General features: G+C 37.7%; 2 protein-coding genes across 2 annotated transcripts; both read right to left on the bottom strand.

Moving 5' to 3' along the window:
- Nucleotides 1-447: 447 nt before the first annotated feature.
- On the bottom strand, nucleotides 448-3,944 carry LOC143855719 (cytochrome P450 709B1-like). The gene is made up of 5 exons (XM_077365816.1): nucleotides 3,620-3,944; nucleotides 2,587-2,810; nucleotides 1,765-2,015; nucleotides 1,265-1,640; nucleotides 448-1,106 (listed from the first exon to the last, which is right to left on the bottom strand). The coding sequence occupies exons 1-5, from the start codon at nucleotides 3,891-3,893 to the stop codon at nucleotides 675-677; spliced, it is 1,557 nt and encodes a 518-aa protein (XP_077221931.1). The 5' UTR covers nucleotides 3,894-3,944; the 3' UTR covers nucleotides 448-674.
- Nucleotides 3,945-9,674: 5,730 nt separating this feature from the next.
- On the bottom strand, nucleotides 9,675-19,987 carry LOC143883628 (cytochrome P450 709B1-like). Its single transcript, XM_077386975.1, has 5 exons — nucleotides 19,714-19,987; nucleotides 11,496-11,719; nucleotides 10,768-11,018; nucleotides 10,264-10,639; nucleotides 9,675-10,106 (listed from the first exon to the last, which is right to left on the bottom strand). The coding sequence occupies exons 1-5, from the start codon at nucleotides 19,985-19,987 to the stop codon at nucleotides 9,675-9,677; spliced, it is 1,557 nt and encodes a 518-aa protein (XP_077243090.1).
- Nucleotides 19,988-21,314: the final 1,327 nt, after the last annotated feature.

Genomic DNA, 21,314 nt, shown 5'->3' with positions numbered 1-21,314 from the left:
ATATGGGCCTTAGAATGGTCTCCATCACTCCGTATTCTTAATAACATAGCAGGAGTCAAGAGAGTCGACAAGAGGTGTCTGAGCAATCTCTCTATCAAAGAAGTTATGCCTAAAATTAAGCTTCCATGTTACAATTTGCTACTCCCTCGCTCTGAAATCTTCATTTGCCTGAGTAGCCTTGGTATGGCTGGATTGAGCTATCTAGAAAAATTGAAACTATTTTGGCCATGGCCACTTCAAGATAATTTTTGAAAAATAATGCTATCTTGAAAGCCGTTACATATCTTTGGCTATCCATTGTTATAAATCTTCATAAATAAAGTTGTGAAATGTAATTCCTTCCATTGGGGAAGTTTGATACTTTTTTAAAAACCACAGATTGCTTTAGAAACTATAAATACCATGTCCTAAAATCCACAGCATATTTCATCACATGGAGCTAAAGGCTAATCCGGGACATGATTCTCTAAGAGTTTTCATCCATTAAACAAGCAAAATTTATTTGAATACACTATCAAATTGCTTCATTATAGAGCAGACCACATTTCAATTCCATTTAACAGGATAGCCCAGCCAACTGGTAAGACCTTTAAGATAACTAATGACATGTAGAAAAGGATGACAAAGTACATATACTACGAATGCAACTTAAAACTGAAGAGTTTGTTCCTGTTTTATACACCCAAAGGTCTAAGATGAATAGGAAGGCCAAACTCTGGCTGAAGAGTGAGTTTCTCTGCTGGCGCGTGTTTATACTGTGGGGAGAGGGTGAAGGAGAACCTCTGAAGGGTCATGGCTAGCACCATCTTTGCTTCCAACATTGCGAAATTCTGCCCAATGCAGGTTCTTGGACCAAGAGAGAATGGCATTAGAGCATTAGGATGTTTTGCTGCTTTTGAGACCCCATCTGTGAATCTCAATGGCTTGAATTCATTTGCATCCTCACCCCAATATTTCTTGTTGGTGTGGATTATTTGCAACGGAATTGTTATAACTGTGCCCTTTGGGATCATCAACTTTCCCAACATCATATCACTGGATGCCTTTCTGGTCATATAAATCGCCGGACCATAGAGCCTCAGGGTTTCCATAATTACCATGTTCACCTACAAAATTTATCAACATTGTGCTTAATATAAAATAAACAAAACTATTGTAAGTCTGTAATTTGTAAAGTGTATTGATATTGTTTTCCATCCCTTTCTTCTTATCAGTTTGTGCTTTAGGTATGTGGAAAAATAAAAAAAATCTAAAATCATCTTACCAATTTTAATTTGTTGAGCATATCTGCATCTGGAATTTCCATCCCACATTCCCTCAATACCTCCTCTGTGAGTCTCTCCTGCCATTCTGGGTATAAGCTTAACAAGAACATAGTCCAAGTTAGTAAATTAGCTGTGGTATCATGCCCTGCAAAGAAGAATGTCTTGCACTCATCCATGATTTCCTTCATGTTTAGCTTCGGGTCCCCTTTCTGCCTATCAGAGCCGGTCTCTGACATTCCCATCATCAACCCAAGTAGATCATTCCCATAGCTTCCATCCTTGGAATTTAGCCTACTCTCTATTATATGTGCAAGTGTATTCCTCATTCTTCTATTGAGTTTCCATATATGAAGGTTCCACCTAGTAGGAAGATACCTGCAATTAAAAAATGTCGATATTATCATGTAAAGTTCTTCTCTAGTATAAAATTGAATCTACGGATTCTGTTTACCACGCGGATTTGAAATATTTAAAAAGAGGAAGGGACTGAGGTAATTACTGGCTACCAGGGATGATGATATCATTACTAGAATCTGTGGCCAATTGTTGAAGCTCTTTTTGCACCTCAAAGACTTCCCTTCCTTCATTGAAACTACTACCAAAGGCAGTATGACAGATTATGTCTGCAGTCAGCTCCTGAAACTCGATATTCATCTCTATTTCTTTACATTGTCCCTTGTCTTGAATCACCAAATCTTGCCACCGATCAAGCATCGATAAAGCGCAAGACGCCATTCTCTTGGTCATCACCTATCAAATGAAAAGCAATAGCCATGGAGGATTAAACTTGGTTTTTTATATCATCTCAGACTCTGAGCTTTAGTTTTAATACCACAACTACATCCCAGTCTATGTTTTCTAAGAGTCATGAAACAGATTTAAAGAGGTAATTTTGTGAAAAAAGAAGATGGATATCTGACATTGAGGTTAAATTCAGTACACAAGTTAATACTAATGGAATCTATTTTTTATCTGTTTCAACTTCAAGATGTTAAACATAAAAAAATGTCATAGAAAGGGAAATATATTGAAAATGAAAAACCCAACATCTAAGGCAACAGACAAGTGACTCAACCATCGTGTAAATGGTGCAGAAAGAGTGACTATAAGACCAAAGAAAATTGGTACCTATGTTCTCTTGAGCTTAAGATCTTAATAGACTTTACAAGTCTTATAAGGCAAAAACTGGGTACCAATCTGACATTGAGCTTAACATGTTGATGAAATGTACAAGTATTTTAACAGTCACGAGAAAAAAAACTTTTGAAGGGAAATAGGCTCACGAGGAAAAAAAACTTTAGAAGGGAAATAGGCATCTCACCTTGAGCTTGTCTATGTTGAAAGCAGGGTTGACAGCCCTTCTATGCTTAACCCATTCCGATCCCTCAACCATAACCAATCCCTTCCCCATCAGGGCTGATATTGAAGGCCTTGGCTTAGGTTTGGTGAAAAAACCAAACTTGGTTGACAGTATTTCTTTGGCAAGATCAGGTTCAGTTATGCAGATCCTTGGTTCTGTCCCAAAAAAGTAAAAAAACTTCTCTCCTGCATGGTAAATTAAACTACAGTCAATCTCAAAGAATAATCATATTCATTTATCTAACCCAAATCCTCTAGAGATTAGCACAAATATAAGAGTACCATGTAATTTCACACACAAAAACCATGTAGAAAAAAGCATTTGGATGTTTAATGTTGGGTGGAGTAGAAGAAAGCAATTACTGTATATAATTACCATTATATTAAGTTAATTGGCAACGTTTCATAAATAGCTGGCTTTTGACAAATGGTCAATGAGCTTGGCCTTAGCCAACTTTTCAAATACAGATTGACTGGCCCGTTGACACACTCATGGCCCCAACAAAGGTTTATATTTTGAATTTTGATAAGTTGACTACACAAATCTAGAAGATTTACTTTTTTTTACATGATTGTAAATTTGGAATAGCCTTTGGCAGCTGGTTAAAACAAACGAGGTGAGTTCGTCCCATTATCAAAACATGGTTAATTAAGCAGATATCAGCTCCCTGTTTTGATTTATTATGTTTAAAGTTTTGGGCATTTTTTGATTTTTTTAGTCTGATACGCCTTTCTAAGAACTTAACCCCATTTTACCTTGGCCGCGTTCTTTATCTTGGTCCGTGTTTTGCCTTACAAAGTCAATCAAAAGTCTTTGACACCAAATCTATTATGATTGGATTTGGCAGTGTTTTGGAAAGCATCCGCATTTTTAATGTACAAAAAGAGGGGGAAAAACAGAGAGAGATGATGCCCACCATTCGTTTTTGATAGGCGTAAAACCAACCATTTTGTAACATGATAAGAGAATAGAAGAGAAGAGAGTATGACCATACCATATTGTGAGGACCATTTCGAGTAGTGGGGTGAGACCCTAGGTGTGATGTCATGACAATGAGTATCCATTACCATCTCCTCTGCATTCTTCTTCAGGCTCTTGATTTCCTCTAAAGAACCTGACATGAATGAGTATTGGGGTCCTCTTACTCCTTGCTTTGCAAATGATTTTGTTAAGGAATAAGGCCTCCATAAGAGAACTTTGAAGAGTCTCCACAGCCTTGATATCAGCAACACTACGAAAACCGCTTGAAATATGCCAACAAAACCCATCTCTATAGAGTGAGAGATGTTCTCAATTGTTTGATGGATTATATGAAGTATTGCTAGTATTTATAGGCAGGATTTCATGCTTGGCTGTCTATGTAAGGACGGTAGTGATGTTTGAATGACAAATTTTTGGCCCACAGACAAAAAGAGAGACATAGAAAGAGACAGTGTGAGAGGGAGCACCATTCCTAAGTTGTCAAACTAATCTTTTCCTGTGTCACACATCTAGAAGGACGGAATCTCAATAATATATTTCTAGAAGATTGGTAATACATGCAGGCAAAAGAAACACATAGTTGGACCCATAGCTAGCAAAACTTCATTTCAAACAACATGTTTTTCAGGGGAAAAAGATCCGGTTTAGAAAATAAAGAAAATGGTGAAATTGACCATGATTTGGTCAATTTCAAATTGATTTTTGCAATCTGGAGTTTCATGCCCTCTATCTTCTTGCCCGCTTGTCACTAGAGAGCTCTCGTCTTTTTTCCAAATAAAAAAAAAATCTCGTCCTTCTATTAGTCAAGTGATAGAGAAGTTCCTGTGAGGGTGGGTCCACATGTCTCAATGAAACTTATGTCTACAGTCTACCTAGTACTTCCGTGCTTCGTTCTCCCTTCTAGAGAAAAAAGAAAGAGAGAGATGGAGAGAGACCATACGCGGGGCTCTAAGGATTAGACAGTTGGCTTGCACATGTGGTCATGATTGTTTTAGTACTGTAAAAACTCGTGGGGACAAGGGATATTTGGGTTTACCTGCTCTTCTAGAACTAGAACACTATATTAGTGAGATTCATTCATTCACTACATCATATACGGAATTGATATATCCACGCCCTTTTCTTCCTTGTGCCACCCCTTGTAGTGTAAAAAGAGTAGTACCTGGCAAGAAATGGGGGCGGATGTATCACTATCCATGCACATGCTACCAAGGTAAATATAATAAGTGGGCCATGATACTAAAACAAGTACATGGTCATAAGGTTAGAGTACAATGTGTTAAACCATAAATTACTATGTAATTAATGCGGAACTTACCTCTGGCCATGGCGATTAGATCTTATGATTGTGAATTCCCTTGAACCGACGGTTGAAACCACAAACTTCAATGCGCCACCAACAATGAAAGAGTTTTCTTATAATCTGTAGAAGATCTTAGGGCTCGATCGTTGGAATCGTAGGAACAATTTTCCTCTCAGAGTATGGAAACTTCAGTTATAAACTACGCATGTTCTTCCATAAAGAACAACACATATTTGTAGGATTTGGGACTGTGTGTTTTTTGCTTCCCACCACACCTCAAACACTTAGTCTTTTATTAATTAAAATCACTTTGGGACTTATCTATAGACTCCCTTTGTAAATACAACTTTAGTGGATAAGCCCTCTAGTAGAATCCAAAACGTTTTTCCTGTGTGGGTCCCAACGTGGGCCACACAAAAAATGCCAACATTCTCCCACTTGGTCCACATTGGTATATATTCACAAAGCAACTTAGAGTCTTAAATACTTATTTTGAAAACTTTATGGCCACAGTTTTAGAAAATCTTCAATCCAAAATATCTTTAACTTTATCTTTATTGTACACCCTTATAGTGTATCTCAAATGTACGAATCATAGCGGCATACACCTCCAACAGGAAATGATACCTTCAATGTATCACATGCACAGATTCACACTAATGTACACTTTATGTGTGGTTTGAAACTTTATTTAATAGGCTTGCGAATGCCCATGTCCACCTTTATCTGTCATTAGGGGCAATCTGTTTTATCAAACCTTAATGCGTACACACTTTATGTAATGTACATGTATAAAACATGTAAACAAAATCATCCACTTTATGTTGCAGCTAAAAGTGACAAAATGTAATTAATCACTAATTACTACAAGACCCATATGATCCATATGTTCCATATGCAACTGCCCTTTAGTCATGAGATCCACTGTCAACTGTATAGTAGAAATGTTCTTAGTAGCCACTTGATTAAGAATCTTCTCTCTAACTTTAAGGAAATCCATGTTAGAAAAGAATACCTTGGAAGAATTACGACCGTAAATTACTAATGACTTCAAGATATAATCCACAATCATAAGCCCTACGGTAAAATTCCGCAACCATAATGTCAGCATAGTTACCTCATAGCACGCAACGAACTTTGCCTCCGTAAAAAAAGAAGTGTTCAGCCATTGCTCCACACTTTTCAATGAAATGGCACCTCAATTAATAGGAAGATATACCCTGATATTGACTTCCTAGTATCATGACACCCGGCAAAGTCCGATTCTGAATATCTGATCACCTCTGAGTGATCCGACCGTCTGTATATGAGCCTGTAATCCTATATACCCTGGAAGTACTGTAAAACCTTCTTTGCAATGGTCCAATGATCCATCCATGGATTTCTCTGGTAAGTCCCTAGCAACCCTACAGCGTAAACGATGTTCGGAAACTACCAACCGCTGAAGCATAGAGAGTATTTCTCATCTGTTATCTTTCCAAATCATACTTTAGGAATTGTGACTCACTGAGTTTATCACCTTTTAAGGATAGGTGCTATATTAGGTGAACAATTCTGTATCCAAAACCTTTTCAAAACTTTCTTAACATAGGCCTTCTGAGATAGTCTCAAGATATCTTGAGATCTATTTTGTGAATTTCAATGCCATTAACATATGAGGCTTCACCCATATCCTTCACATCGAAGTTTGAGTTAGGACCTGTTTCACTTCACATAGCATTCCTAAATTATTAGTAGCCAGCAAATATCATCTACATATAGGACCAAAAGATAAAACCACTCGCACTGACTTTAAGATATGTACAATCACATTAGGAAACTTAAGGTACCACCACGGGATTTCTGTTTTAGTCCATATATAGATATCTTTAATTTGCAAACCTTGTGACTCCCACTTTCAAACAGAAACCTTTCAGTTTGGTTCATATATAACTATTCTTCTAAATTACCATTCTAAATTACCATTGAGGAAGGCCTTTTTCACATCCATTTGATGCAACTTTAAATCAAAATGAGCTACTAAGACCATTATAATCCTTAATGAGTCATTTTTCTACCTAAACTACCCAAGATTAAAGAGTTTATTGAGGGCTTGATTTCTAGTTGAATGAAGTCCAACCTTTTGTCCACACATGCCGGATTAGCAAGCAAATGGAAATATCTAATTCGATGCAAAGGATTTCAATTCGAGGTCGAAGCGACAAGTTCATCTATACAGATATATTCTACACCGGGCTTAAATTTAAGCTTGTTCTCTTCATTTTGTCTAAACTCGAGGGCGAGGTTCTTTCAAGTGGGAGGGACTGATGTAGGATATTAGTGGTAGATTAGTAACTTTCTTTCTACTTTTTTACTAGAATTAATATGGGATTTTAGTTGGCATGATTACACTTCTAATTATAGATGCTTTCTTATTGTGATAGGATTCTAGATCTCTCTCACATGTATTGCATTTCTTTAAAATAAGAGGTTGTAAATGTGAGTTAGAATCAATCAAGAATATTCGAATAAAATTTCACTCTTTATCTCTTCTTATTCTCTCTCTTCTTCCTAGTGGATTCTAAGGTTTTTCTTCTTCCTTTCTTCTCTCTTCTTTCCTAGTGTATTCAAAGATCCTTATTCTTCCCTCGTGGATTCTCGGGCAATTTTCGGATCGTGGGCTTCGGCTGCGTTTCCATGCTTGATCTGCTGCGCTAAAATTCTATGTCAGCACCACCATTTATTCAGAAGTAATCTTGCAAATTTTTGGGAGTTGAATAAGTTTCAATAATAGACGATAACAGTAGACAGAAATTGAAGAGTTTTGGTTGCTATCATGATATTTTATAGGAGACGTGATTAAGAGACTTTATTGAGTTATCTTGCAAGTTTTTAGGAGTTGAATAAGTCTCAATAATAGACAATCAGAGTTGATAGAAATTGAAGAGTTTCGTTGTTATCTTGATATTTTATAGGAGATGTGACTAGGAGATTTTATTGATATTAGTTGCTAAGTTTTATAGATTTATTACTTGTTTGACCAAGGTAGTCTTTCTAAATGTTGAATTTTCATTTAGTGAAGAAGGGGCGTTTTCCATCACTTTTCTATGTTTAATGGAGGTTTTAGGTCTCCCTCAAAGCAGACCTAAGTTCATTCTATTTGTTTCATCTAAGTCATCCCTAATACTCTCAACCCACCATTAAAAATAGAGAGATGCAACAAGTATCAGCCATTGTTTTTCCAATCTTCTCTTGTAATCTCTTGTTCTTATAGTGGAGTTTCTCGTCGTCTCGCCGTGGATGTAGGCATTGCCGAACCACATAAATCTTTTATGTCTTCTTGTGATTGCTTGTGTTTGTCTACTTCATTTTGGTTCGCCATTGAAATTTGAGATCTCTATTTTAGAGGGGTTTTTCACAGCAGAAACTTCCACTTAATGTACTTCAAATGCAAGTTTCGGAACTTTGGATTTCCTTTATAGAAGATGATTAAGAAATTTCTTATCCATTGGGGCTTGAGAAACTTGGCGGTTCAGCCTTTCAAGCTCCTCCTCCTCTTCCTCTTGCGGTTCAGCCTCTCAAGCTCCTCCTCCTCTTCCTCTTCTTCCTTTCATCTTCGTGTTTCTATACTTCAATTTTCTGATAAGGTGAAAGCTACAACTAAATCCCAAACCATCAATAATAGATGCATTCCCGTTCTTGTTTACTTGCATTGTCTCAGCTTCTTCACATCTTATCTTCCTCTGCCACGTATCCTTCCCTCTTTAATATCTTAAGAGAAGGGTAGTTTGTACAACGTTCCCACCCCTAAGGGTCTGTTTCGATGCCGTGAAACATGCCTATAATATCAGAAATGAACTAATCTGATTGATGATTACAGACATTTCAAATGCTTTAACCAAGAAATGATATCAGACTATTAGCTTGCGTCTTGTTCTTAGTGGTGTGGAAGGTGAGTCATACTTCCTTGCTTCGAATTCTTCTTTCTCCTGAGTGGCCTTCGTATGGCTGGATTGAGCTTTTAAAGTATAAACGATAAATAACACCTTTTTCTCAAACGGCTTAAGCTTTTGGAGAAGTTGGTAAGTTAACATGGTATCAGAGCCAAAGGTCTCAAGTTCAAACCTCCCGGATAGCAAAAATCCACATGCGATGGTCAGCCCAAAGTGGGACCACATTTGCCACGTGTTTGCCAAGTGGGCCACATGTGCGGGGGAGTGTTAAAGTATAAAAGATAAATAACGCCTTTCTCCAACAGCTTAAGCTTTTGGAGAAGTTGGTAAGTTAACATGAGCCATCTAGGATTTGCTAAAAATTTCAAACTATTTGGCAATGACCACTTCAAGATCATTTTTGAAAAATAATGTCGTCTTGAAAGCCATTGCATATCTTTGTCTATCAATTTTTATAAATTTTCATAAATAAAGCCGCGAAAATGTAATTCCTTCCATTGATGAAGTTTGAAACATTTTTGTTAAAAGAAACCACAAATTGCTTTAGGAACTATAAATACCATGTCCCAAAATCCACGGTGTATTTCACATGGAGCTAAAGGCTGTTCCGTGACACGATCTTAAGAGCTTTCATCAATTAAACAAGCAAAATTTATAGGAATGACATTGACAAAAGGGTTTATTAGAGAGGAGACCACATTTCAGTTCCATTTAACAGGATAGCCGTTGGGGCAACTGGTAAGGCCCTTTACATAACTAATGACATGTAGAAAAGAATGAAAGCAGTACATATACTATAAATGCAACTTAAGACTGAAGAGTCTGTTCCTTTTTTATACACCCAAAGGTCTTAGATGAATAGGAAGACCAAACTCTGGCTGAAGGGTAAGTTTCTCTGCTGGCGCATGTTTATACTGTGGGGAGAGTGTGAAGGAGAACCTCTGAAGGATCATGGCTAGCACCATCTTTGCTTCTAACAATGCAAAATTCTGCCCAATACAGATTCTTGGACCTAGAGAGAATGGCATTAGAGCATTCGGATGTTTCGCTGCTCTTGAGACCCCATCTGTGAATCTCAATGGCTTGAATTCATTTGCATCCTCACCCCAATATTTCTTGTTTGTGTGAATTATTTGCAACGGAATTGTTATGACAGTGCCCTTTGGGATCATCAAGTTCCCCAACATCATATCACTGGATGCCTTTCTGGTCATATAAATCGCCGGACCATAGAGCCTCAGGGCTTCCATAATTACCATGTTCACCTACAAAATTTATCAACATTGTGCTTGGTATAAAATAAACAGAACTATTGTAAGTCTGTAATTTTTAAGCTGTATTGATATTGTTTTCCATCCCTTTGTTCTTATCAGTTTGTGCTTTATGTCGGTGAAAAATAGAAAAAATAAAAAATCATCTTACCAATTTTAATTTGTTGAGCTTATCTGCATCTGGAATTTCCATCCCACATTCCCTCAATACCTCTTCTCTAAGTCTCTCCTGCCATTCTTGGGATAAGCTTAACAAGAACATAGTCCAAGTTAGTAGATTAGCTGTGGTATCATGCCCTGCAAAGAAGAATGTCTTGCACTCATCCATGATTTCTTTCATGTTTAGCTTTGGGTCCCCTTTCTTCCTATTGGAGCCAGTTGTTGACATTCCCATCATCAACCCAAGTAGATAATTCCCATAGTTTTCGTCCTTGGAATTTAGCCTACTCTCTATTATATGAGCAAGTGTATTCCTCATTCTTCTATTGAGTTTCCATATATGAAGGTTCCACCTAGTAGGAAGATACCTGCAATTAAAAAATGTCTCAGATATTATCATGTAAAAGCTCTTCTCTATTATAAAATTGAAACTACGTATTTTGTTTACCACATGGATTTCAAAATTTTCAAAAGGGCAAGGGAGCGAGATAATTACTGGCTACCAGGGATGATGATATCAGTACTAGAGTCTGTGGCCAATTTTTGAAGCTCTTTTTGAACCTCAAAGACTTCCCTTCCTTCATTGAAACTACTACCAAAGGCAGTATGACAGATTATGTCTGCCGTAAGCTCTTGAAATTTGATATTCATCTCTATTTCTTTACATTTTCCCTTGTCTTGAATCACCAGATCTTGCCACCGATCAAGCATCGATAAAGTGCATGATGCCATTCTCTTAGTCATCACCTATCAAAAGAAAAACCATGGAGGATTAAATATCATGAAAGTGGGTCTCACTTCTTATTACCATCCGATCAAAGGTCAGATGAATTATCATTTCCCATTTCAAAATCATTTTTAATCAATTAATTCATGCTTATCAATCAAGCCATAAAAAAAAGGTAAATACAAGCCCAACTCCTCAAGGAAATTCACTATTGTTTTAATGACAGTCATGAAAAGGGTTAAGTTTTTTATGTCACCTCTGAGCTTTAGTTTTAATACCACACCTACATCTTAGGCAGTCTATGTTTTCTAAGAGTCATGGAACAAATTTAAAGAGGAAATTTTGTGAAAAAGGAAGATGGGCATCTGACCTTGGGGTTTAAATTCAATATATAACAACTTAATACCAATTTGATGTTGAGCTTCACATATTGATGAAATGTACTAGTGTTTTAATAGTCATGAGAAAAAGCTTTAGAAGGGAAATAGGCATCTCACCTTGAGCTTGTCTATGTTGAAAGCAGGGTTGACAGCCCTCCTATGCTTAACCCATTCAGATCCCTCAACCATAACCAATCCCTTCCCCATCAGGGCTGATATTGAAGGCCTTGGCTTAGGTTTGGTGAAAAAACCGAACTTGTTTGACAATACTTCTTTGACCAGCTCAGGTTCAGTTATGCAGATCCTTGGTTCTGTCCCAAAAAAGTATAAAAACTTCTCTCCTGCAAAGTAAATTAAACTAGAGTCAAAGAACAATCATATTCATTTATCTAACCCAAATCCTCTAGAGATTAGCACAAATATAAGAGTACCATGTAATTTCACACACAAAAACCATGTAGAAAAAAGCATTTGGATGTTTAATCTTGGGTGGAGTAGAAGAAAGCTATTACTCTATATAATTACCATTAAGTTAATTGGCAACGTTTCATAAATAGCTGGCTTTTGACAAATGGTCAATGAGCTTGGCCTTAGCCAACTTTTCAAAGACAGATTGACTGGCCCGTTGACACACTCATGGCCCCAACAAAGGTATATATTTTGAATTTTGATTAGAAGATTTGCATCACAATTATATGTCTCTCTTGGTCTTAGCAAGTTTTGATAATGGGACGAACTCACTTTTTTTTACATGATTGTAAATTTGGAGTAGCCTTTGGCAGCTGGTTAAAACAAACGAGGTGAGTTCGTCCCATTATCAAAACATGGTTAATTAAGCAGATATCATCTCCCTGTTTTGATTTATTATGTTTAAAGTTTTGGGCATTTTTTTATTTTTTATTTTGAAACGCCTTTCTAAGAACTTAACCCCATTTACCTTGGCCGTGTTCTTTATCTTGGTCCGTGTTTTGCCTTACAAAGTCAATCAAAAGTCTGTGACACCAAATCTATTATGATTGGGTTTGGCCATGTTTTGGCAAGCATCCGCATTTTTAAACACTAGTTTCACCATTTTTTTCATGTACGAAAAGAGGGGAAAAAAAGAGAAGAGAAGAGAATATAAGTCTAAATAGGTACGGCCCACTTATTTTTATGATCCAAACCGTTCATCTATCTGGGCACAACGAAATAGGTTGTGCCCAAAAAATCATTTCCATAGGATGACCGTAACCCTCCGATTTGTAGAAGATTCCATAAATGATTTTTGGAAATCTCCATATTCAGATCAGTTCAGATCGGAGGGTTAGGATCATCCAATGGAAATTATTTTTGGGGCACAACCTATTTACGTTGTGCCCAAACAGATGAACGGTTTGGATCATAAGAAAAAGTGGGCCGTACCTAGTATTTTTAGACTTCACATGTTTTCACGGCCACCCATCATATAAATTCTTCATTAATATATATCCAAGCATGTTGAGTACATATGATCTCCTTTTCAAGTCAAGCCTTCGCCACTGTCACAGGCACAGGCATTGAGACGAATAATTGTAACTTTCTGCTTCTAATTTGTAGAGAATCCCAGATGATAGAAATTTCATAATAATTATATTCAATAAAGTTCTAGTTCAATACATCCATCTCTTGGCCCAGATTACTTGAAATAAAAAATTACATTACACCTGTGAATTGCAATGTTGAAATAAACAACAAATACAACCAATACATCACACCTGTGAATCATGTTGGAAAATTTAATCCAAAATATACATGTGAATCATGTGGTAACATTTAATCCAAAATGCACATTTATTCATGTGGGAACATTACATCCAATGGAACAAAACATCCAAATAACACCAATGTTTGAAATCACAACATCTTATTCAAATCTATTGCCACCTTTATGAAGCTCATAGCATCTGCCTGAAATCAAACAGAGAAGGAAAATCAGGCACACTGTACAAGCAATGTAATGAAGAAGAGGAAAATAACAAAGTCAACGTACCAAATGCGAAGCATGTTATTACAATATCATCCATACATTTCACGAAGCGATATCTTCGTCTTCCGCCGCTTCCTCTTCCTCCTCCTCCAGTGCACTCATCTATTAGAACCAATAAAAATTTACTTATAATTGGAGACAAAAGTACAACATGGAAAAAAGAGTGTAAGTGCATATCGAGGAGAACTGAAGATCAAACCTTGGCTTTCTTTTTACAGGTTCTTAGATTATGTCCCAACTCCCCACAACCTCCGCACTTCTGTTTCCCCATATTGGATTGGGAGAGCTCTAATGAAGACTTCAAGCGTGATGCTTCCCTTAGCCAGCCCTTGGTTTTAACAACTTCGGGGTCTCGAATACATATCCCAGGTACTTGAGTGGGAAGAGAGTTAGACTGCACTTGGCTAGCCAATACTGGTATGTGAACTTGCCTCTCTTTCTTTCTCTGCTCAATCTCAACCACCAATTCAGAGTAAAATTCATCTAACTTCTTTAAAATAAAGTCGTCATTATCGAGTTCCTCATCCACTATTCGTCATTTTGCCATTACAGACCACCTTCTAAACGGGGTTGCACCTTCGTTACCTACTTGACTTGTAGGTTCTCCACCCAACAACTGATATCTAGCATCAATTGTCCATCTTCTTAGAATGTAACGCTTGGGAATGGAATTTAATTGCTTTTGGTCAAATACGGCAAGAATATGCTTGCATAATATACCTGAAGTCTCAAACATGGAGCAATCACAAGTTGCACTAACACCATCGGAATCGTTGTACACAATCATATACTCTTTTGACATTTCATCATCCCCACGTTTCCTTCTTACATTGAAGGTAGTCTCGTTGCCAATTTTACTATGTTTCTTACCCCAATATAATCTACTACCATTAAGCTTAGCCAAAAAAAGGCCAAAAATTGTCCTTGTATAGTATTTTCCAGGATCATCTTCCAATGGGCTACCTGTAGTCATTGTCGGCTTTGAATTTTTTGACTTGAAATCCTCTTCTGTTTCTTTCCTACGATGGTCAGCAAGCGCTTTCTCATATTGATCAACAAAATCACGCAGAGAAGTCTTCTGGTTAACAAAATCATCGAAGAAAGCATTCATGCTTTCACTGCGCTGACTAGAAGTCATGCCTGCAGTGAAAGTACCTTTCCAATAGGCTGGGACCCAGTGAATCCTTAGCTCCCACATCTTACTTAGCCAATCATTCTCATCAATTTTATACTTCAAACATAATCTTCCCCATTCCATCTCACATTCATCTATATCACCCGTGTTATACCAATGGTAGTAATCCTTTGGAAAGTCACCATCTGCCTCTCTCATTGCAGGAACATGCTCAACTAAGTGCTTTGTTATGTGCCAAGAACAAAACCGATGATGTGTATTAGGGAATACATTCTTAATTGCATTTCGCAGCCAAATCCATATCCGTAATAATAGTTCCTAGAGCTTTTCCATGCATACATTGCAGCCACTGCCTAAACAACCAAGTGAAGGTCTCCTCAGTCTCATCAGCGAGGAGTGTACATCCAAACAATGTAGATTGCCTGTAATGGTTGACCCATGTAAATGGTGCAAAGGGCATCAAATACATATTGGTCCTATAAGTCACATCGAAGACAATCACATCGCTGAAAGTCATATAAGACTCTCTGGCCCTCGAATCAGCCCAGAACATAGATCTCAATGTACACTCTGAGTCCAACTCAATAGAAAAAAAGAAGTCATGCTCTTCAGCTCGTTTTCGTTGGAGACAGTCGGCCACTATCCCAGCGTCTAACCCCATATTATTTTTCTTCTTCAATCTCAAATGGGACTGCACTTGCTGTGGTGAGAGAACACCATCTGCACCATCGGATTGGACATTAATGACTTTTGCAATTCCAGCAGCCTGCAACCCAATTCCATGGTAACTATCCATCAAATTTTTAACAGTCTCCTTCTTATATAGTCGGTTGTGTGAACGATGCATGCGTCTTCTAAGTGGAGAAGTGAGTTCATGTGAATGTTCGTCTTCAAAGACTGACACTATCCACTTCTTGCCTTTCAAGTTAATCGCCATCTTCGCCTAACAATCAAACCTAACAGTGCGACGCGGAATCACTTCCTTACCTGCCTGTCTCTTGTCATTAGGATTTTTCTTCCCCTCCTTGTCACACACATACTTTCTGAATATCACTTCATTTGTCCCGGTCGACTTGTTTGTAGTAGATTTTCGCACTCCAAAACCTTTACTCAAGCCATAGGTATTATAACATATGTAGGCATCTTCAAAGCTATCAAACTCCTGCCCAACAAATGGCATTTTGTCTACACTCTTCTCGTCATTCCTTTCCTCACCATCTTCTACTTGGTTACCTTCATTTAAATCTTCCCCTTAATCTTCTACTTGGTTTCCATCATTTAATTCTTCCCCTTGATCACCTAAAATGAAGGCGTGTTCATCAATATCATTTATCAATAGGCCGCATACTTGCGACACAGCGTCCTCAACAAACCTTGAAGATGTGCCACATACTTCATCAACATCAAACACAGAAGCGAGCAACGAAGCATCATCCATTTTACTAGGTCACAACACTAGATAACAAACCAGCCAACTACCTCAAACCAGCCATAAATCACCACTAAGCCACCCATAAACCACCACCAAGCCACCCATAAACCACCACAAACCAACCATAAACCACCACCAAAGTAGCCATAAAGGAAGAAATATGTCAAAAAAAGAAAAAAAAAGAAGTTAATACGCAAAGAATGGAAGCAATTATTCAAAACAAATAACCATAACTAGCAATTCCATAATTCATTGTATCATTTACACATGATTCCATCCCTATCCACACTACATGGTTGGTTCTGTCTTCGTTTAGGGGGGGTTAGTCAGGACAGATTTAGGTGATCTTTTGCGAACTTGACGAGTCCAGCCTTAGTCGCACGCGCTTTTTTCCGAAGACTTTGAAATGGGCCATTAGTGGCAAGTTTGGGGAAAATGCGGACATTTTGCTTGTCAGGACTTAAAAGTCACGCATATATATTAAAACGGGCCATCTTAAGTTCGCCTAAAATAGGTGGAACTTGAAAAACTCCTCGAAGCGCATCATGGATCCATCTTCTCTTTCACGCCTCTCCCTCACACCGATGTTTTCCACGCAAGCCTCTGCAAGAAGATCAAACCCTAACTGTGCTGAAAGAAATTCCTCCCATCTCTCTGCAAGAAGATCAAACCCTAATGCGGTTGAAGAAAAATTTTCCCATCTCGTTGAAACCCTAACACGGAATTCTCCGCAAGAAATTCCTCCCAATAGAAACCCTAACGCCCTTCTCTACTCATGGAAGAGCAGACAACTCTCTCTCTCTCTCTCTCTCTGAAACCCTAGCGACTGAAATCACATGGGCCACAGTTTCCCTTTTTTTCATCTTTCCCTTTTTTTATTTGAAGGAGATGTGATAGTGAAGAGGAGATACGGTAGTAAGGAGGAGAAAGAATAATAGTGAAGGAGATTATGTATTTTTCTCTGGTTTTTCAAACCAGGTTTTTTGAGTTTTATCAAAATAAGATATGAGATTTTATCTTCTTATTAAATCTCATGTTCTTGAGAGGGAAAATGGGTTGTTTTGTTGGCCAATATATCAGAGAGGACGAATAGGTTTATTACTTTCTCTTGTTAATTTGATTGTCCGTGACTCTAAAAAGACCTCGTTGAAATCCCCGTAAGTTGAGAGTTCATGCATTCAAATCCAAGTCCACAGACAGTCACTGACATTTCATGAGAGTCCATGGGATATTCAAAAGCTGCAATTTTAAAATTGTCTCAGATATTATCTTTTAAAGTACTTCTCTAGTATAAAATTGAATATACGCATTGTGTTTACCACATGGATTTGAAATATTCAAAATAGAAAGGGAGTGAGGCAATTACTGGCTACCAGGGATGACGATATCAGTACTAGAATCTATGGCCAATTGTTGAAGCTCTTTTTGCACCTCAAAGACTTCCCTTCCTTTATTGAAACTACTGCCAAAGGCAGTATGACAGATTATGTCTACAGTCAGCTCCTCCAATTCGATATTCATCTCTATTTCTTTGCATTGCCCCTTGTCTTGAATCACCACATCTTGCCACCGATCTAGCATCGATAAAGTGCATGATGCCATTCTCTTGGTCATCACCTATCAAATGAAAATCCATGGAGGATTAAAGATCAGAAAGTGGGTCTCACTTCTTATTGTCATCCGATTAAAGATCACATGATAAAAGCTTCGCTACGAGTCAGGATTGTCATGTCTCTGTGTCTAGGACCAAATCATTGCCCTTTACAGTTAGGTTTTGCTTCACCTTAGGAAGATTGAAATAGTTAACCACAAAGTAAAGGAAAATGAGTATTTTTTAGACCCAACAACTTATGTCAATCAATAAGACTTGTAATAAACAAGAAAACGGTTTAGAAAGAAAATTGGGTATTTTTGAGATCCTTGAGATTAGAGCAAATACAAGCCCTTGATGCAGACATGCTTGATATTTTTAGCTTGTAGTTCTGTAAAGTGTTGGGAGATTTTGTTTTAATATTATGGATAGATTGTGCGGTGATTATTTTTTTCACGATTTTGTAGATGCAAGTGATATCCATCCTCTCTTGTTTTACTAACGGTGCCTCCTCTCTTCATTTTGCACTTCTATAGTATGCTGTTAAAGGCTGCTATAATTCTCAAAACAGCTATCAACAGCCAACGACGAAGTGTTTAATAAAGTGAGGAGTGCTATTATCAAGAGATGGAACATGAGTTATCATTTCCCATTTCTAAATCATTTTTAATGACTTAGTTCATGCTTACCAAGCCATAAAAATGGTAAATACAAGCCCAACTCGTCAAGGCATTACCCAAGTTTTTTAATGATAGTCATAAAAAGCGTTAAGAAAAAGAAACTTGCTATTTATATGACCTCTGAACTTTAGTCTTAATACTACCTCTTCATCTTCGAGCAGTCTATATTTGTTCTAAGAGTCATGGAACGGATTTAAAGAGGAAATTTTGTGAGAAAAGAAAGATTGGTATCTGACCTTGAGATTAAATTTAATACACAGCCTAATGCTAATCAATTGGCTTGCCAATTTTTTGTCTATTTCAACTTCAAGACGTTATCGACATAAAAGAAAGTCTCAGTAAGAGAAATATAATGAAAAAAAGAAAACCCAACATCTAAGACAATTGACAAGTGAGTCAACAGTCATGAAATGGTGTAGAAAGAGGGATAATACGACCAGAAAATGGGTACCTATCTGCTCTTTAGCCTAATATCTTAAAACACTATACAAGTGTTCTATTAAGATAATAAAAAATGGGTACCAACCTGACATTGAGCTTAACATATTGATAAAATATACAATTGTTTTAATAGTCATGATAAAAGACTTTAGAGGGGAAATAGGAATCTCACCTTGAGCATGTCTATGCTGAAAGCAGGGTTGAGAGCCCTCCTATGCTTAACCCATTCCAATCCCTCGACCATAGCCAATCCCTTCCCCACCAGGGCTGATATTAAAGGCGATGGCTTGCGTTTGGTGAAACCCAACTTGTTTGACAGTACTTCTTTGGCCAGCTCAGGTTCAGTTACGCAGATCCTTGGTTCTGTCCCAAAAAAGTAAAAAAACTTCTCTCCTGCCAGGTAAATTAAACTACAATCAATCCCTAGAAGGGCATGAGGAACCTCAAAGAACAATCATATTCATTTATCTACCTAGGCACAAATCCTTTACGCAAATATATGAGCACCATGACTCTTAAGTCTTAACCACCCAAGTCATGAACATAATTTTGCATACATACTCACAGAATCCTAGGGCTGGCAATTACACCTGAGAAAACGGGAATCCTGGTGGGGATTTCCCAATTTAAGCAGGGATGGGGATTAAAAAAAAATCCCTGAAGCGGGGGTGAGGGGGAGATGGGGCTGGCCCAGGCCCGCCCCGCCTCGTAATCCCTGTTTGTAAAATTACATAAAGTCAATCAAATCTTTTGACTCTCAATTTATGACCGGGTCAACCAAGTACTAGCTGATGCAGCCAAGTACTCGCTGCGTTGTGCTGAATCGGATAGAATTTGGTTTGGCCGTGTTTTGGCGAGCCTCAACATTTTGAGACACTGGTTCTACCATTTTGACCATTTGTGCAAGGAGAGAGAGAGAGAGAGAGAGAGAGAGAGAGAGAGAGAGAGAGTGCCCACCATTTATTTTTTCATAGGCATGGAACTCACCATTTGGTACTGAATCACAACCAGATAAAAGAATAACAGACAAGGGAAGAGAGTGTGACCAAACCAAATTGTGAGGACCATTTGAAGTAGTGAGGTAAGACCCTAGGTGTGATGTCATGACAGTGAGTATCCATTACCAGCTCCTCTTCATTCTTCTTCAAGTACTTGATTTCTTCTGGAGAACCTGATATGAATAGGTATTGTGGTCCTCTTACTCCTTGCTTCGCAAATGATTTTGTTAAGGAATAAGGCCTCCATAAGAAAACTTTGAAAAGTTTCCAAAACCTTGAGATCAGCAACACTACCAAAACCACCTGAAATATGCCAGCATAACCCATCTAGAGAGAGAGAGAGAGAGATGTTCTCAATTGTTTGATGGATGATATGAAGTATTGCTAGCATTTATAGGCAGGATTTCATGCTTGGCTCTCTGTGAGGTCAACAGTGATGCTTGAATGATACACATTTTTGGCCCACAGATGAAAAGTGAGATAGAGAAAGAGAACAGAGAAAGAGATTGAGCACCATTCCTAAATTGCCAACAAATCTCTTGCTGTATCAGCCATCTAGAAGAATGGAATCTCAATAATATGTTTCATGAAGATTGGTAGAACATGCAAGCAAAACACACACGATTGGACCCGTAGCATAGTTAGCAAAACTTCATTTTAAACGACGTTTTTTTCAAAATAACACTTAGGTTCACGGTTTACCACTTCGCTTAAAACTTATTATGACAAAAATACTCCGTTTTTTAAGGAAAACTTTTTAAACATATTAAATGCATTTTCTGTCCCGTACGATGCACGGGGCGACGAAAAATTATATTCTTGAAATATTTTTTAATATAACTTAAGAGCAAAACAACCCAAAATAGAATACCAAACGTTGAGGTGTAGAATTCCTTTTTTATAGGTGTAGAATGCGAAACATTAGTACAAAATTCCGTTTATAGATATAGATGAGAGATTTTAGCATTTATTTTGTCTTTAATAGAAATGGAGTACAATAAAGAGGGGTTGCAACGTGGAATATAGAACGATTTGTTTTTCTAGAAAGAACTTTTGGAATTCCAAACGTGTAAAACGGTGTGCAACATCCCCTTTAAGCGTTTTTAAATTTCGGAATGCAGTGGGGTGCCACATGGTGCCACCCCAGCTTACCACATTCAGCTTTATATATATACTAGTTGCAGACCCGTGTGCGGCATGAAATTTTTTTCCTTTCTCGATTGATGGGCGACATTAGGGGTGTGCATTAATCGGTTATAACCGAAATAACCGACCGAACCGAATTTGGTCGGTTATTTCGGTTCAGTTAAAAATAAATTCGGTTCGGTTTCGGTTTTGTTTCATAATATATTTCGGTTATCGGTTTCGGTTTCGGTTTTCATCGATTGTTTATTCGGTTAACCGAATAACCGAACAGCCCAGAATCCATACCAAAAAATGGGTTTAAAAATCGGTTTTTGGTTTATTATGCAAAAACCGAATAATGAAAACCCTTGATTTTTGAAAAGGATGTGTATATTCAGCCCTTTTTTTAAACTTGTGTAGGGACAGGGGTTGTCCCGAGTAAAACTGACGGGGTGATTAAGTTACAAGCCTTTCGTTATAAACTAAACTAAAATCTAGGGTTTTTCTTTTCATCTCTCTCTCTCTCTCT

The sequence above is a fragment of the Tasmannia lanceolata genome, unplaced genomic scaffold, assembly GCF_043159265.1.
Source record: "Tasmannia lanceolata isolate RefF3 unplaced genomic scaffold, GAP_Taslan_0.1 ptg000002l, whole genome shotgun sequence".
Lineage (NCBI taxonomy): Eukaryota > Viridiplantae > Streptophyta > Magnoliopsida > Canellales > Winteraceae > Tasmannia > Tasmannia lanceolata.
Note: the sequence above shows the minus strand (reverse complement) of the source record. Positions and strands in the feature narration are given on the sequence as shown.

Excerpts from the sequence above, each read along its gene's own strand:
- LOC143855719 (XM_077365816.1), bottom strand. The coding sequence starts at position 3,893 with ATGGGTTTTGTTGGCATATTTCAAGCGGTTTTCGTAGTGTTGCTGATA. Across the intron at positions 2,016-2,586 it reads TCAACATAGACAAGCTCAAG|GTGATGACCAAGAGAATGGC; the intron begins GTGAGATGCCTA and ends TTCATTTGATAG. Across the intron at positions 1,107-1,264 it reads TGCTCAACAAATTAAAATTG|GTGAACATGGTAATTATGGA; the intron begins GTAAGATGATTT and ends TAAATTTTGTAG.
- LOC143883628 (XM_077386975.1), bottom strand. The coding sequence starts at position 19,987 with ATGGGTTATGCTGGCATATTTCAGGTGGTTTTGGTAGTGTTGCTGATC. Across the intron at positions 11,019-11,495 it reads TCAACATAGACAAGCTCAAG|GTGATGACTAAGAGAATGGC; the intron begins GTGAGATGCCTA and ends TTCTTTTGATAG. Across the intron at positions 10,107-10,263 it reads AGCTCAACAAATTAAAATTG|GTGAACATGGTAATTATGGA; the intron begins GTAAGATGATTT and ends TAAATTTTGTAG.